The sequence below is a fragment of the Centroberyx affinis genome, unplaced genomic scaffold (assembly GCF_046629955.1).
Source record: "Centroberyx affinis isolate AG114_WGS23_722 - 3 ecotype Tasmania unplaced genomic scaffold, CSIRO-AGI_Caff_v1 ptg000004l_1, whole genome shotgun sequence".
In the NCBI taxonomy this organism is placed as follows: Eukaryota; Metazoa; Chordata; class Actinopteri; order Beryciformes; family Berycidae; genus Centroberyx; species Centroberyx affinis.
Genome location: NW_027278720.1, coordinates 26,467 through 44,397, shown reverse-complemented (window position 1 = coordinate 44,397; position 17,931 = coordinate 26,467). Strand labels below are relative to the sequence as shown.

The window sequence follows — 17,931 nt, the reverse complement described above, 5'->3', positions numbered from 1 at the left end:
CTGGAAAGCTCACCCCCATCCACTAGTTTTTCACTTATGTCACAGGCAGGTTCTCTTCCAGGGTACATTATGCCAAATTGTCCTCACTGAGTAAGGGAGTGGGGGGGTGTTGGGGGTGTATGTGAGTGAGAGTGAGGCAGCGAGTGAGAAATGGAATGAGTGGGAAAAACTCTAGTCGATAAGCAGGGATTGCCTTCAATAAATTTGCTTTTTTTTTTTGGTCTTGCTAACGGGCTTTTAGTGCATTACCTTTGTCATTTCATTTGTCCCCTCTGTTTTTCTTTCTTTCCTTTTGTGGGTAGAAGGCAGTGGGAGGGAAAGATGAATGCTGAACTGTGATTAGACATCAGCTTAGGTTGCTTTTAATGGAGGGAGAGTACCAGAATGGGGTTGGTTTAAGCTGTCCACCCAAAGCTCTCTCTCTCTCTCTCTCTCCCCCTCTCTCTCTTGCTCTTGCTCTCGCGCTCTCTTGCGCTCTCTTGCGCTCTCTTGCGCTCTCTTGCGCTCTCTCGCGCTCTCTCTCGTTCTCTCTCGCTCTCTCGCTCTTTCTTTCTTTCTTTATTTCTTTCTTTCTTTCTTTCTTTCTCACTCTCACTCTCACTCTCTCTCTGTCTCCCCTTCTCGCTCTCTCCCCTCTAGTTTTTATGTTGACTCTCTGAAGAACTGAAACAGGGCCTCAGGCAGTGCCATTGTATAAAGGATGGAGGGAGATGGGAGAGACAGTCGTGCCAGTTTGAAAGCTTGACCTGACTCATGACATGCCATAACGTGGTTGTGCATTGAACTATAGATAATGATGTTGAGTGAAACATTAATGCCTCCCATCCCCCAAAATGTACTAAAACAGAATTTTGTTTAATACCAAAAAATTATATTTCATATAAAAAGATAGCATTGATCAGAGACTCTAAACACCATTTAATTCACTATATTATGTCAGTGGCCCACAAGAATCTCTTTTGGGAACTCAAACTGTCTTTTGCTTTCTTTTCAGATTATTCGAGGGTTCTTCACCAAAGAAGATCGAGAAACTGAAAACTCTGTTGTGTTACTTCAGGAGAGTCACAAAGATCAGTAAGCGTCAAATATAGAATATATCTCATGTTATGTTGTACTGAATGCTCCTCCTCTGTTCTTTATATTTTTTTTTAGTTGTTGAACAATTGTTGATTTCTGATTTTTTCTTCTTTCCAAGGGCCCAGAGGTCTTGTTACATTCACAAGACAAAGTTTGAGTAGCTCTCCAAACTGGGAAAGGTACTACACTATATTCCACTGCATGTATGAATTTAATGACGGATACTTTTAGTCTACATCCAATCATTTACATGTGCAGCCAATAGACACAGTGTGTTACCTGCCTTTTTCCACCTTTTTGTGGAGTTATAGCCTGAATTCAAAATAGATAGATTTTTTGTCAGTGATCTGCACACAGTATTCAATTCCTATGCAGTGACACTCCAAATTCAAAGAACTGTCAATAGACAGAGACAGAATTGTGAGAAGGCATAGATCTGGGAGAGGGTGTACAATGATTTCTAAAGTGTTGGGATTGCACTGTAGGTTCCATCATTATAAAATGGAAAAAAATATGGAACTACCCAGACTTTTCCTACAACTGGTCATCCAACCAAACTGAGCTACCGAACAAGAAGGACCTTAGTCAGAGTGTTGACCAAGAACCCAAGGACCGCTCTGACAGAACTACAGAGGCCCTTGGCTGCAATGGGAGATTTTGCCAGAAGGACATCAGTCAGTGCAGCATTTCACAGATCTGGGCTGCGTGGCAGAGTGGCCAAAAGGAAGCTGCTCCTTGGGGAAAAAAGGCAAATGACAGCAGCCTGTTCACAAAAATGCACATGAAAGAGAGCATGAGGCAAAAGATTCTGTGGTGAAACGACAATTGACTTCATTAGCTGTGATGCAAGGTGCTATGTCTGGTGAAAAATGGGCGCAGCTCATCAGCCATCTAACACCAACCCTACCGTGAAGCATGGTGGTGGCAGAATTATGCTGTGGGGGAGGAGGGGCTTTACAAGAGCAGGGACTGGGAGACTTAAAGATAGAGGGAACAATGAGCGGAACTAAATACAGGCAAATTATTGTGGAGAACTTCAAAGTGCTTTATATATATTTATATTTCAACAGGATAATGACCCCTAAGCATATGACCTAATCAGCATAGGAATTGTTTCACAACAAGCATGTTAAAGTCCTTGTGTGACTTCCAGCAGATATGTTCCACATAATTTCTTAGCCACAACAGATGAGCCACAGCAGGTTTTCCTTTCAGTGGTTGATTGTAGCGTTGGCCCACACAGGTTGGTGGTAGAAGAAGTGTAGTGTTGATTGAAAAGGATGATAATTTCAACTTATAAAGATAAGACCATAATACTATAATAAAAAGTGGTTGAAAAACTGTGTGCTGGCGTCCTCCTAACAAAACTGAAAACTGGCTACCTGCGAGCTGTTCAGACTCTCCCAATCCAACTTGACAACACCACAAAATACAGAAAAAGTCAAGTGGGTTGATTAGTCTCTGGAGGCACTGTAGAGAATAGCTGTAATTCTGGTATAGCACATTAAATTATTGCATTCAAATACCCGTAGAGCGCTGGATCAGTCCCCTGGCATTTCTCTTCCTTCATGCCTAGTATTTTCCCCAAGGCATAATGATTCATAAAGATGACTTTTAAGGGTCTCAAGTCATTCTTTTATTTAACTTCAAAACAAGAGCTATGTTTTTTTCAAGCTTTTTTTTCAATATGCACAGACTTTACTTTGTAAACTGTGCACATCTTTCCACACAGGTGTGTTTCCAAGTTATGTAATGCAGGCTTGGTTTTGTCAGGTACACAAATGATTGACTAAGGATCCAGTGGTGTTACCCCTTTTGGAACAGTGAAACAAGCACATTGACAGTCATTCAAGTTCACCATCCACTGTATGATGGGTTGTGTGTTAACTACTCTTTAGTGAAGGAGTAACTGAAAGTTTTTTCATCTTTCTACACAGTTCCCAGACTCAGCTGACACGGCTTCATATCACTTGTGAGGGGACGATTGAGGATGATGGATACGGGATGCTGCAGGTGGGAATTCCTTTGGAGTTTTGCATTGAGTGATTGGTATTCATTTATACTGCAGTACTGAGGACCCACTGCTGATGTAACTGAAGTCAGTCTACCTGGCCTTATGAAAGTCAGTCTACCTGGCCTTATGAAAGTCAGTACACCTGCCTATGCCTCTCAGTCAATGGCAAAACACTTCATTTTGTGACAGTGACAACACAAACTCAATGTCAAGATTGTTCGCTCGGCTCCATAGACTTAGAGTACCATGGACTGCCTATCATCTACATCTATTTGTGCGATTGTTACTGTGGCAAAAAAAAAGAAAACCTGACAAAAATTACCTAGCCCTACATGTTTCTGGCTGTCCGTGCCTTTCCTTCAGCTTTCATAGGTCATACCCAGTCTACTGCTTGTCTGCCTAGTTGTCTACTTTCTCTAGCTCAAATTCGGGTGTATAATTTTGTGCATATCTGTGTACATTTCCGGCTCCCTGTCTGTCTACATTGATTCACCTCTGCTCCTCGCTCCCCTCTGTGTTCCACGGTGGCTGATGCATTTTTCCTCTGGCTTGACAGCTGATGTGTACACATGAGTAGCTCAGAGGGGCTCGGGTAGAGGAGAGGACCCTGGGGTGGGGTGAGGAGAGAGGGGCGCAGGGAGAAAAAGATGACGGGGGGTGAGCTGTCTCACAGGGGCGGCCCAATGGGCCAAGAGTTCTGCAGGCGGATTGATGGCTACCTCAGCAGGCTGGACACTGGTTGGGTGCAGAGTTTTGATAGGGTGGAGCGGGCTGTCATTCTGTCAGGAGGTGAGATTGAAGGGTGAGGGGGTGAGGTTAGGGGTAAACGAGTGAAGGAGATGACGAGGTGAGCGATTGTGAGAAAACATTCACATACACACGCTCCCGCTGTCACACAGAGTGACGTGGCTGTGGGCCAGTGAGCACAACCCTCACCTCTGACAGACTGTTTAAATAGCAGCATTGTGAGTGAATGGGTTGCCCTCTTATTCATGCCCCAAAAACAAGGAGGGAGCTTGCAGGGCTTGAAGCTCCAGCATCACAACAAAATATTTCTTGCATTGAAAAAAGGAGTATTACATCTAGCCACAAGCTGCAATTCAGGGGTTCAAGCCTATATGGGAATGTTGAAGTCCTCCATTAACAATTTGGGGTTTATAGACAATTAGTGTATCGCAGACTTTGAATGCTGTTTAACAGATTTTGTGCCAATAATCAAACACTGAAAAAGCTGAAAATTTAATAATGGTAAAAATAAAATCCATATTGGCAGACTTTCATGAACTATTTTCAATTTAAATGGGATCATATTGCTGGTGAAGGTGGAAGCACACATCCTTTATCCTGTAGTAACGTTTTCTTTGTCTGTAGCCTGTAGCATTTCATGAGAAATTGAGAAAATTTGTTTGGAGTGCCCAGAAATGGTTCAGCATCTGGAACCACATGTGTACCGCTGGCCTGGGATCAATCCCGCCCGGGGTGCAAATAATAATATCATGTTTCACTTCTCCCTGTGGACTTGATTTTCATGTATATTGTTTTGCTACGATGCACTAAGTTGATTATTTCCGAGCAGGAAGCAGTGTTGTGATCCTTAGATATTTATCTGTGTTAAATGGCCACAGTGGGTGGCAGATAATAAGGACACGCTAACAGAGTCATTTGTTTAAATGAAGAGAGTGATGGTAGCCAAACCTTGCAGCACAACTCTCCTCAGCTCTATTGAATGGGCAGGACAAAGGGCAATATATTAACATATTTGAACCAAGATTTGTTGTAAATACAAGGCCTAGCCTATCACTTTGTTAGGAAGCATTTGCAGAACGTCTTAACAGATTCTCAACCTTTCTTGCACACCATGGATAAATTGAGTTCAGCAAGGGTCTCCCATTCCATTTTGACAGTCCAATGATGGCGAAAGCTGTTAAGAAGCGAAAATGAAGTATGAAATGTCTATAACTAATTTCAGTCACAATTTCAATGAGCTGTGTGTATTTGTGTTTATTTCCAGGTGGACTTTGCTAACAGGCTGGTTGGTGGAGGAGTAACAGGACTAGGGCTGGTCCAGGAGGAGATCAGATTCCTCATCAACCCAGAACTCATCGTCTCTCGCCTCTTCACAGAAGCTTTGGAATACAACGAATGCCTCATTATCACAGGTACTTCACACACGCTCCTTGGTTTTGAAGAGTGACAGAATTTTGGCACAGCAGTGAGTGCCATAGCAGCAGGTTCTTTGTGTGTTGACGCTGGACCATTAGCCCTTCAAAGCTCTCATCATAATGGTGTCAATGAGCCAGGCCATGTTCCCTATTTATATCCCACAATGCATACAAATAAACAAATAGTCTTTTCTGTAGCCTGCTCCTTCTTCTCTTTGTTTTTCTTGGTCTCAGCAGCTCTCAGACTCTGCTTTCTCTGGCATTTCTTACTGTGCCTGATATTTTCTCCCACGTCGCAAGTTCTCTCTCGATTTCTGACTCTTTCTCTTTTTCTCAATTTCATCTGTGATCTTCTGTCTCTGATACTTTGTCTCTCTTTCATTTGACTCTGTCTGTTCCCTCCTCCCCTGCTGTCTCCCTGTCCTCCCTTCATCTATGGGATAGATTGAAGGTATCGCTGTGGTCTGGTTGTGCAGACACATATTCTGAGGAACACCTGCCCTCTTATGTCACTTCCTAAAAGTGGCATATACGTTTCTCACACAAACATGCAAACATCTTTATGTTTTGCCTTATGTACAGTGTTATATTATCCTAGTTAGCGCCTGACTGAATGTAATAATTAATTCTGTACATTTCAGGGTTCTATCTACTCACAAAAGATCGGGACATAGCTTTAAATCTAATCTAGGATATGTACACATTTCTGTACATCTGCCAACAAGTATGATTCCTGTATGTATCACATATATGCTTAAATTACTTAAATTATTTGTCACTGCTTAAGCTTTTAATTTCACATCATAGGTGTAATGTCATTTTCCAACATATGAAAAGATTACACTGAGATGACCTACAAGTACAAGATGTCATGGAGCACTTGCCCAGTTGGGCCAGTAGGTCAGAGTTCTACTTGCCCCTAGCATATTTTCACTGGCCCAGCAGGCAAAAATGAAAATAACAATTTTTTCATACATTATAAATGTGTCCTTGTTGCTCTTATTCTATTCTTGGATGAGCCCTCATAACCAACTGATAAAAGCTTTTCTATGAACAGAATCATCAGTAAAATGGAAAAAAGAAGAAAAAACCTAAACCAGAGTGGAAATTCATGAGCCTGCTAAGTCTCTCCATTCATCCATCTTGCCAGTACATTAATCAGACATGATGAAAGGTTGTTAGCTAACCGCTGTGCCAACAACATACAGGCTAGCTGCTGTTGGCTGGTGTGTCATGGGCATTGAGTGTGTGTTTTACGGTAATGTTGGTGCCTTCAAAAAAATGAGCCAGCTCGATCTACCTTACTGAGAATTCATCAACAAACGTACAAACAGTACAGGATTGATTTGTCATTTTCAACCCCAATCTGATTGGTTAGAGAAAGCGCAACAGAGAGGAGGGTGGGCCAGTAGCAACGCAGAGAGGCAAAGATAATAGGCTAACACCAGATGAGGAATAGTAAGACGGGCACTGACTGACATATGAACTGGCCCTAGCAGTCCTTATTGTCAAACCCTGTAAACGTTCTGCAGCTCAGACGGTAAAGCAGAGCTCTAACACTGGTTCCTACTGGTGCCACCCATGTGAAAAACAAATGTGCTCATGGTTCTGTAAGGTGCTTTGGATAAAAGCGTCCACCTAATGGCAAATGTTATCCACCTAATGGCATATTGTCCCCTCTTGTGTATGCCATCCTTCTTTTTAGGCTAGTTCAGCAGTAATTACCCAATGTCCAGTGCTTTTCAGGAGTTTATTTCTCCTTTTTTTTTTTTTCTTCTGAGAGTTATTTTCTCCCGTTCATTGAGCCCCATGTGTTTATTGGACTCCATTCATTTTTTTCTCTTTCCCTCCTTCCATCCAGTCTGAAGGTAAATCCATTGCATTGATTCACTTGGGACTGCCCAGTTATCCTTCATTTCTCTCCAGCAGAATTGCTCTATTTTTCAACCTCCAACTCACTGTGCCTGAGTCAACCTGTTTAAGTGACCCGCCCTCGCTCGTTCCCTCTCACCCTCCTCCCTCCTCCCCTTCTCAGCATCCCACCTTCCCTCCTGCCTCTCAGCTGTACTTCGTCCACCATTGGTTAGAGTCAGGGGTTGTTGCCTTTGCTCTGGACCACAGATGGCAATGTAAGACGAAAATTAAATGATCCCTGTGGGGAATTTAGGCTGTTGCAGCAGCTAATAGTAGTGGGATACAGCAAAGAAAAAATGACAAAATAAGAACATAGCAAAATGAGGGTTATATAAATGTGCACAACCCCTAATTTCAGCATTAGAACAATCTAAGTAGAAAACAGTATATAATGTATGGATTACTGCATTAAAAGAGTGTGCAAAATAGCAGCAGTAGTAGCAGCAGAACTTAATGTGGCAAAGAAAAATTTATGACAAAATGTACAATATAAACGGTATAAAAAGTATGAAATATTTTCAGTGTGAAAAAAACTAAAATATATCATTATATGCAATATAGAACAAATGAGGGCAAAATGAGAATATGAGTAAAAACAGTGTGAAGTTACAGCATGCACATAGGATGTGTGTAGGTGTTTTTAATCATTAATCATTGAGCATGCATAAATCACTTATTACCCCCATTCATCCAGATAGTCATGAAGAAAGAGCTTTCTTTCATTGCTCCCTCATCACTTTTTGTCTCATCTCTCTCTTCATTTACTCCTGTACACCCTGAATCCCCAGTGGAAATGCTCTTACCCTCAGCAAACAAAGAAACACTGTGAATTGATTCATTAGTCAATCGATTTATGACAGCTCCATATTTGCTTCCAATTTATTGCCCCTTTCTCTCTAACAAGCATATCAAAACAAATCTTTTACATCCGCTTGTCGTGTTTTGGTACTTGTACTTCGCAGGGACGTGACACCGGCTTTCATTTTTGCTCTTGACGTCACAAGAGGCATCATTATCCCGTTTGATAAATCCATCCTCTTGACATGAGGGCAGGTATTATAACTTAGCAGTCTGCGCACTGAAACTCGAATAGAAACCGCCGCTCCCAAATGTCTGCACTTGATTGATTCTGTTGCTGCAGACTTTTTTGAAGCTGTGCCAAGCAGAGGAGATAAATTGCATGTGGGCAAGCGAAATATGAACGGACTAAGGGTTTGCATGGTCTGATGGCCACTCTCGTAGCCCCCTCTATCTTCTACATGGCCTAGTGCTTATAGGCTGGAGCAGAGTGGTGTTGAACAGCAGGAGAGAGAGAGAGAGGAAGAGCCAGTGTAGGGTCAGAGCCCCTAACCCATATTGATAACACCACCAAACACACACATACACAAACAGCTGCCAGTGCCCTTCAGTCAATATAAAAACCCACAAAGCCAAGATTTTATTTTGTATGGTGCCATGTTGTCTCCTATGACACACATGTCCCTTCAGAGTCACCTTCAGCGGTTAGTCACTGTCCCCCTCCCTGTCCTTCCTCCATCTATCCCTCCCTGTCTCCCTCCTCCTCCTCTCCACTTAACTTTATTACATTTGGACAGAGAGGAATTTATAACCTAACTAAGGTCATTGCTCCACTAATGGAATGGGCCAGTTATGCCATAGATTCATTAAAACATTGCAGGATATTCCTTGCACGTATGCACCGTTTCCGCTTTCAGTCAAGTCTCTACTTCTACTCTCTCTTTATCTCCTTCTCTCTCTCTCTGTCTCTCTCTCTCTTTTTCTCCTCTATCGGGTTAATCATATTCCCTTTCCAGTAAAGGTGTCCTCACATGCGTCTTCTAATGCATGGGGAACCTATACGTCACATCGTTTTTTGTCCATGGGCGTATTCGGATTGGAAGGCAGAGGGCCAGGATCTAATCTAGTGATGGCAGCCTGTATGCCTGGATGCTGTCATGGGCGGTCACCAGGATAAATAGGATCAAGGTGAAGGATGAGAAGGAGAGCTGTGTTGATGGAGAGAGATATGGGCAGTCTACCTTTTGACGTTAGGAGTCGCTGGTGTTGTATCAAGTACTGTGGTTCGTTTGGCTGTCTGGACTTGGGATGTGGTTCCTTGGTCTTTCAAAAAGGCTGTTTTTGCCCACTCAGCCAAGGCTTTATATAGAAACATAATTCTCAGTTGCCTAAGTGTACTGTCTGTTGTTGGTGTGTCTCCTGGCACCAGCCAAAGCGCCATTAGCTTGAGTCATGCTTTGGCATAGGAAGGCAGAAAGAAATAATTTACCCTTAGCCTTCAACCCCATTTTATAGCAGCAAAACTTGGTAGATTCTTTATGCTTGAAATTGAATTAACTCAATTTTAAAAACAAAAAGTATTTATCTTTTGGCACTGGTATTTTCCTACAGCTTTTCAAGAGCAACTTGCTACTTTCCTTCTCAGAATGAAATTGAGCATTGCTCTAGAAATACTGTATGTAGAGCTTTTGTAGTTGTTGTGAACTTAAATAGCAAACTCCCCCACTGTGCTAGTAGCACACTTATCTCTGCCAGTACCTAGAAGCTCAAAGGCTATGTTAATCAGATATTTTAACTCCTGCTGTTCATTCAAATACTGTGTAACAAGGTACCCCATACATAATGCATATGGTAGGCTTTAATGGGCATCGTTTTCTGCAATGAGTACTACATATAATAATGACGAATGATGAAATCTTTCAAACGCTAGACCCAAATACATACCAGTGGAAGTTATGAAAAAACGAATTCCTTGGTAACAAAGGTGTAATATCCTGTTATTAAATGTGTGAGACTGTGAGCTTGTTTCCCTCAGGAAGAATCTTTAATGTTTTGCAAGCCTTTTGCAAATGTGGCCAAGGTTAACTTCTTCTGTTCTAACCATTTCTTCCTATTATGGCTGAAAGCTTTTCATTTCGAACCCTAAAGCGGATTACTTATTTAATCAATGGCCTTTATTTATGGCAATCCAATACAAGCTGATACTGTGTACTCGCATGGGGAGGATAGAAAGCACCAAATTTGATTTAAGAAATAAGGCGCTGAAATAGATTTAGGCGCACTGTGTGCTCTGACTGCTAAATGTAAGTTTTTTCTTGGCTTTGTCTGTCTTGTTCTCCAGGTACAGAGCAGTACAGTAAATACTCAGGCTATGCTGAGAGTTACAAATGGAAGGACAGCCACAAGGATGAGACTCCCAGGTATTAGCCTATTTTTTTTTTATGACATAGTAATATTTTTGGATTCTTGCTCTGATAAATCCAAACTTCAGTCCAGTACAGTCAAGATGGAGTTAATAGGGGAGGATCTTTCCCTCTGGGGCAGTTCCAGTCCCACCTCTCTCATTACTTCACCCTCATTCTTTCATTTCCAGGGATGACTGGCAGAGACGGTGTACAGAGATTGTGGCCCTGGATGCTCTGAAGTTCAGGCACTTCCTAGAGCAGTTCCACCCTGAGAAGATGACCAGAGAGCTCAACAAGGTGAGAGAGACGCCCCAGTCTGTGTGGGCACAGCGATCTAGAGAATGGTGTTGGCTGGCATAATATCATGCATTCCCAAAATAGAAGCATACCCAGATATTGTTGAAATGAAGGCCTGAAAGGCAAGTTGAGGAATTGGTTTATTTAAGTTGGGAATATTTTGACATCTGCTGTCATCTCATAGAACTTTTCTCAATATGCATCAACCTCTTTCATGTTGAGGAATATCTGTCAAGTATCTTCCTCATTGTATTGAATACGCCCCGAGACATTGAGTATTTCATGAATTGAGTTGTAACAGTTGAAGCCATTTAGAATGGGCAGCTATGACAGCAGCTGTCACTTTCAATTGACGGGATTGTCACAGCTGTCCAGCTACTAGCATCACTGTTGTCACTCAGGTAGCTGTTGTCACTAATGGCCTCAACAGTACACATTCATTTTTATGGGAGCCAATTTATCACAAGGATTTTCCTTAAAGGACACAATGCATAATGAAATGCATAAAAAACACAGCCTCAATTGTTGATACTTTTGAAAAGATATTTATTTCAGGTAAGTATAGGATAATGCTGGACATTAGGAATGGGACGATATATTGAAATTAAATATCGCGATAGAAAAATGTGACAATACGTATCGTGGGTCAAAAAAAAGAATTGTGATACTAGCTCCTTTTTATTCTTGCCCATCACAATTTCACAAGCTCTCCATCCAAATTATATTGTTTGCACTTTTTGTTTACATTCTAGCAAGCCACTGGGATCGCTAGAAAGATTTGTCTCTCAGAAATATATACTTTGTTGTCATTGATCTTTTATTTATTACATCGTATCGTGGTTGTATCGAACCGTGAATCCCATATTGTGTATTAAATCATATATTGAGATAAACATATTGTGCCATCCCTACTGGACATGGAGGACATTTTTTATTTAAAACATCAGAGCTCATGGGGTTGACCTTTGACATATTGTCAGGTACCAGCTGCAGAGTTGATAATTTAAGACTCGGTGATCTGTAACACCATTGTATTTAGCTCAATGATACTAACAGCTGGTTTCCATTGTACTACACAACAGCGATTGAAGGTGTTGGTATGGTCAGTTACATGATACAGTGTTTTTCCTGCTCATTGAAGTCTTAGGTAAAGTATCATGCAAAATATCATGCATATATGTCCATTGCATAAATGGCTCCTGATTGGGTTGTAATCTTGTCATTTGTCTTTTAAGTGCTTATGGTGTAACCTCCTGTTTGCCCCTTAACATTGTTACATGTGCTATTTGATGTCCAGCCTATGTGAAACCCACCATATTGAGGACAACACCACCTAAGCCTTTTAAATCCTGGAAAAAATCTTGATTTATTTTTCAATCTCCATCTATCAGCAGAAAAGAAGAATGTCTGTATCATGGAGAAAACTGAGAAAAAATTTGACTTGTGTCTCTTTCTTCCCCACCTCCCCCCTCCTTCTTTATGTGCATTTATCCCAGGCATACTGTGGATTCTTCCGAAATAACAGCAACAACCAGCACCTCTCTGCAGTAGCCACTGGCAACTGGGGTTGCGGGGCTTTTGGTGGAGACACACGGCTCAAAGGTATCATTGGCTAAATTACAAACAAGAGCCAATTATGCAGGAATCAACATTCTTTCATACATTAGATCTACTGATGTAGGGCGGCAAATGCATCATATTGCTTAAATCAAACTAATAACCCTGGATTCTTCCCAAGCTGGGATTTAATCACAGTAGCTCAGACAAGATCACCCATTCTGGAGTCCGCCCACCCCCCACCCATCCGCCCCACCCACCCTTCGTCCCAGCCTCCCCACCCACCCTTCGTCCCAGCCTCCCCACCCACCCCACCCACCCTTCGTCCCAGCCTCCCCAGCCCCTGTTGAAGGACATTCGGCATTTCTGCTGTATAAACTGTACAGCAGTTAGCAGAAGCAGGTCTTTCTCATCCCCTCTGGTCAATTAGTCCCTCTCCTTGGGTGTCACTCACTCATTTACGTAAGACCTATCCCTTCCCTCCCTTTATTGATCAGCTGACACACATTTATGGTTTCCATTAAAAGGGCGATTGATTACAGGGTAGGGACTCCATAGATTCAGGCTGAGGCAGGTCTCTGCTGGCTTACACTACACTCTGCATAGGCAGGGGTCGCTTACTGTCCCCTTCGATACTCCACACCTCCGCAGGTAACATTTGTCATTCTGAGGAAGCCAGTTGTGTTTCTGGACCACAACACCTTTTAATTACGTTTAATTCAGTTCATGGACAAGTATGTCAAGAGTTTTCATTGATAGTTGCTCAAGGAGCCTGGATTCATGGAGACTGTGCTGTGCTAAAAACACATATTCCATAAATGTTCTATATTATGAATGCAAATGGATGTTTTTAGATTCGAGTTACGTTGTTATTTGTGTGTACAGTTTCCGTTAGAGCTGAAGGTGTTAATTTCCTCTGCACCAGGCTATGAATAGATCCACTGGACTCATTGACAAAGTCCCTGAGGATGATATTAGCTTCCGGGGGTCCCCCACTATTAGCACTGAATTAGCATAGCTGGTATTTTTAGAAGGCAATAACTATATCTTACATTTATGTTGCGCAGCTGACTTCAGATGTGGTACTTACATAAGCATGGGCCGTTACATTGATGTAAAAATTATAGACCTCTTGCAAATGGTGATTTGTTTTGTCTGTTCATTAATCTGAAGCCAATATCCATTCTGTTAAATATTTAAAAGTCTTAAGACCTAATTTGCAAGGGCTAAAAAGATTGAGCGCCGTTGATGAGGTAATGCTACCAGTGGTGGATTATTTACTTTTCCGATACAAATTGCCCTTTGTCACTCATGTTCTTTTCTGCCAGAAGCCATACCTTATCTAGCTTAATGCCCAATTACTTAGTCCCCTCCACTTATTTTCAGTGGTCGATTACACGTTTATGATCCTTTGTGGAAATGAAGGAAACGAATACGATAAATTATTGTTGCCTGAATCTCTCTGTAGCTTTCTTGTTCTCTCTCTCTCTCAGCACTGATTCAGTTGATGGCTGCAGCAGAGGCTGGGAGAGACGTGGCCTACTTCACCTTTGGAGACGCTCAGCTTATGAGAGATGTTCATGAAATGCACACTTTCCTCACCAAGAGACAAATCACTGTGGGTAAGGCTGTCTCTCACACACACACACACACACACACACACACACACAAACTCGGTACTGTCACTGTATGAGTTACGCTTGCTGGCCATACTGCGATCACAGCAAACTGTTAGGTGTTGGTCACTCTACAGATCTGTTGAGTCCCTACAGTAGATTACATCATGGACAGGAATGGTGATGATTTCAGCCAGTAGTGCTCTTGGGATTGTATCTTATAAGGCTCTTGAGGCTTGTATAGCACATGCAGTTTGTCCTTGCTGGCTTCATTAAAGGGACAGTGCGCATAAATAACAGAACATTGTCCATCTCTATGTTAAGTTATTCCACCTTATGGGCCATCTCCTTTTCTCAGCCCATCCATTCAGCCTCCGCCGCAGAGTGGATTACTGCCTGAGCTGACCCCCGCCTCTCCCCTCCCCCTCCTTTCATTTTTCTTTCTGCTGACATTTATTGAAGCCTTTCAGAGAAATTCCCCTGCAGCCATCCATTTCCTAAAGTGGAGCTACAGAGAAAAAGCTCACGGCTTGTGTGCGTGTGTATGTGCGTTTGATTTATAAATGAGACTGAACATTCTTTCTTTTTTTTTTTTTTTTCGGTTCCAATTTCGGTCTCTTTCTTGTTCTGTGTCTCTCAACCCTTATGTCCTTTTGTCTATTCCTCTCAAATCGTGTTTTATGTCACTCTATATTTCCTCTTTATTTACCCCTACCCCCTGTCTCTTCAATCCTCTCTCTCTCTCTCTCTCTCCCTCCCTCTCTCTCTCCTTTCCCAGGGAGGCTGTACGGCCTGCTGAACCAATACTCCAGTGTGGTGTGTAAGAACTGCCGCACCATCCGCCCTGACGTCAGTCTCTACGGTTTCATCCATGAGAGGGTCTCTTCCCTCGCGACCGCCGACGCCTCGGACTCCACCAAGGACTCTGGGATGCCCCCCCTAACTTCGGACTGTCATTAACACCAGGGGGAGCAGCAACTCGGCCGCCCCCCCACTCCCTCTCCCTCTCAACCAACTCTATAAAAGAGACTCCAGGTTCAAAAAACCTCAGCGCGCTCTGCCTCTCAGTCTCTTGCTCACAATCACTCACACACTCCCTTTAAGTTTGTGATCCCAACACACAAACTACCAAAACACGATTTTGCCTTTTCTCGCTGGTGGTACTATAGGAGCCTTGTAGTGAGTCACCAAATGTGCTGAGACGTTCCAGAGACTTATAGCAATAGTAAATCCTGATTGCTGTTAGGCCTTTCTTTAGCCTAGATGTGATGTGGAGAATTTTGTTTTTACATGAGTTAATGGTTGATCAAACCCAAATATGGCCAAATATGCATGGTTGTGCGGACTGGACAGTTTCAATATTGATATCAAGGGCATGATGAACCCTCCCTGGTTATCTTGTCTTATATTGTGTTTACTACTTTTTAGATGAGTTGTCTTCTCTATTTACCATACCCAGGCAGTGGTGAGGTTCCTGAATGCAGAAAGATGAGATGCCATACTGTAGTCTATGCATGGGTAACATTTATTTCTCAAATATTCTACACAATATATGCTGCTGTTTTCTATCCTCTAGGTTGTTTGACTTTCATCACATATTATTATTATCATCCCCTTTATGGCTCATTTTAATATGAGTCTAAAAATTTGATAAAATGGTCACAGAGAATCATTTGAGAGATGAAAGAGACACAGGCGCAAGTAATTTATGGTTGGCTTCATCTCAGATTGTTGATTCTGTTGTTATGAGTAACTTAATCATCTCCAAATTAATTCATTACTGAAAGCTCACAGTACAGCATTAAGCACACTACTGCTATATGAAAAGGGTGAGCAGATATAGAAATACTTGTGCACGCAAATATTATTTTTGTTTATATTTTTACTCAACATTTGCTTTAGGGATGTGGTTATGTTTTTTATTATTTACTGTATTTTTGATTGACAATATGGATACTATTTAATGATGGGGTTGGTATAAAAAAAAATGGTTTAAATTCTGTAAATGTATTGCATAGTACTGTAGGTTTTTAGGCTGTACTCTTTTTATTATGATTTCTTAATTAAAATATGTCCTGCTAAAAGTGTATTCCTTTGCTTAAGTCATTAAGATGTGCAAAATGGAGGAAGTTGTTGAAGCAGCTATATTGCCAAATCAATACAAAGCAAAATTATCAAAGACGTTTTTATTCTCTTGTAAGGATAAATGGGATGGTAAAGAGAAAAGGGAATCAGACATTTATGGACTGTATAGCCTTATTTCGATTAACTCAAACACTTTAATGATAACCTAAAATGATGTCAAGAAGCCATTCTGCTGTACTCTGAGCATGTTTTCTTTACATCAGTTTAGTTAAATTATTCATAGATCATCTAGAAATGCAGGTTTTATTGCCAGCTCTACAGAGGGAATGAATTCCTGTTTTATGTTGCATGTTTGTTACAGCGCTTTGACACAACAGATCTATCACTTAATATCATGATACATGCATTACTTAATAATTTGAAATATGATTTTTTGTGAGACGGCACATATACCTAGGGCTTTCAGACAAATTTAATTCTGCCTGCAACATGCTTTATTAGATGAATTAGGGTTCCTAAATAACCTCATGACGTGGACTTCCTTAAATGGTGTGTAGGCTTGGGTAAGTGGATTACACATTATCTGCTGCTTCTTCTGCTCTTTGTACTGAGCCCCACATTGCCTAAACGAGCTGTGGATGTGTGTCTAAAGTCAGTTTGGTTTGGCAGACCCGGCTGCTGGTGGCTGCTGGGAGCTCGGGTCGCCTGCACATGAACTTTATCTAGGTTACTGATTCCACCTGGATCAAATAAAAGGCTTGTTTGGGTTGGTCGTCGCCCAGTGGCACTGAAGGTTAACTGAATGTTGCAGGCTCCTCTGAATATTAAACTGCAGTCAATAAATATGACGTATTTTGTTTAACCCAAACTAGAATTGGCATATTTCAGAAGCAATTTTAATCTGAAAGGGAGGTGGTGAGAGAGCGGTCAGTTGTTCAATTACTTCCTAGACAAGAAACGGTTGTAATATTGAACAACTGGTCCAAGCTTGGCTTGAATAGTGAGGTAATTATTCTAAACAGCATGTAATTTACCACAAAGCCTAATGTTACCCAGCGGCACAGGTCCCTTCATCGATGAACACTATTAATAAAACGCCAGAAAGAAACTGGACTTCACTCCATCTTTGTCAGGCAGCAGAGCCACTACCACAAAATGGCATTTCCATTCATAATTGCCTGACCCTACCTTCTCCAGGTCACCTAGAGAGCAGCGGCAAGCAGAAATGCTCTGAGGATGCAAATAATGGAAGAAATAGAATTCTCTTTTAGGGAAGACTGAGTGTTATTATTCAGGGAGACAGTTTTAGAGTCAAAAGTATAGTGACTATGCTGTAGTTAGTGTGGGAGAAACCATTTTGTTCTCACTGTTATGGTTATCTGTGTTGAGAAGCATGTAGATAAATAGCAGTTTAATGGTTAAAGTATACATTTTGGTATTGTTCAAAGGAGAGACTGCACTGTATGTTACTAGTATATACAAAAGATAACAGATTAGCCTGAATTCAGAAACTACACACAGTTGTGATGCTGTTGTTAATGTGGTGTGCTGGTATTTAGACCCACTAAACACTGTTCTAGTAGAGGCTAGTGCAACACAATCCAACTCCATTTTCCCCTTACCCTATGGTGTGTTTGTGTTATGATTGATAATACTGCTTCCTTCAGTGCCAGCAAGAATGAATGATGGAAATCTAGATGAGGAAGAGAGTGGGGTTGGGGAGGGAGGGAGGGAGGGATGGCCAATTATCTTATTGTTTAACCCACTCAAGGTAGAAGCCCATCAATCTGAAACCACTTGCTCAAATGGCTCATGCTCAGTCTTTATAAAAGTTTAATTGGTTCATATAATTAACACTGAGGGGAAAGACATATGTATGATGTAACGTAGACTGAAAAATTATACCTTTCATGATGAGTGCTGTGTGTGCGAGGACTAATAGATTTAAACTGACAGGATTACAGCAAGTAATCTGATTACAAAAAGTGGTTATGGTCATCTATTAC

General features: G+C 41.6%; 1 protein-coding gene across 2 annotated transcripts in view; it reads left to right on the top strand.

The window, feature by feature from the left end:
* Positions 1–15,913, top strand: part of parga (poly (ADP-ribose) glycohydrolase a) — a 31,482-nt gene extending 15,569 nt beyond the window's left edge. For both annotated transcript variants that reach the window (XM_071515637.1, XM_071515716.1), the window contains exons 11-19: positions 995–1,074; positions 1,196–1,256; positions 3,015–3,090; positions 5,103–5,250; positions 10,307–10,385; positions 10,559–10,667; positions 12,164–12,269; positions 13,718–13,846; positions 14,619–15,913. In XM_071515637.1, the coding sequence (XP_071371738.1) occupies positions 995–1,074; positions 1,196–1,256; positions 3,015–3,090; positions 5,103–5,250; positions 10,307–10,385; positions 10,559–10,667; positions 12,164–12,269; positions 13,718–13,846; positions 14,619–14,800 (970 nt within the window). In that variant the 3' untranslated portion in view covers positions 14,801–15,913. The remainder of the gene's footprint in view (positions 1–994; positions 1,075–1,195; positions 1,257–3,014; positions 3,091–5,102; positions 5,251–10,306; positions 10,386–10,558; positions 10,668–12,163; positions 12,270–13,717; positions 13,847–14,618) is intronic.
* The last annotated feature ends 2,018 nt before the right edge of the window (positions 15,914–17,931 follow it).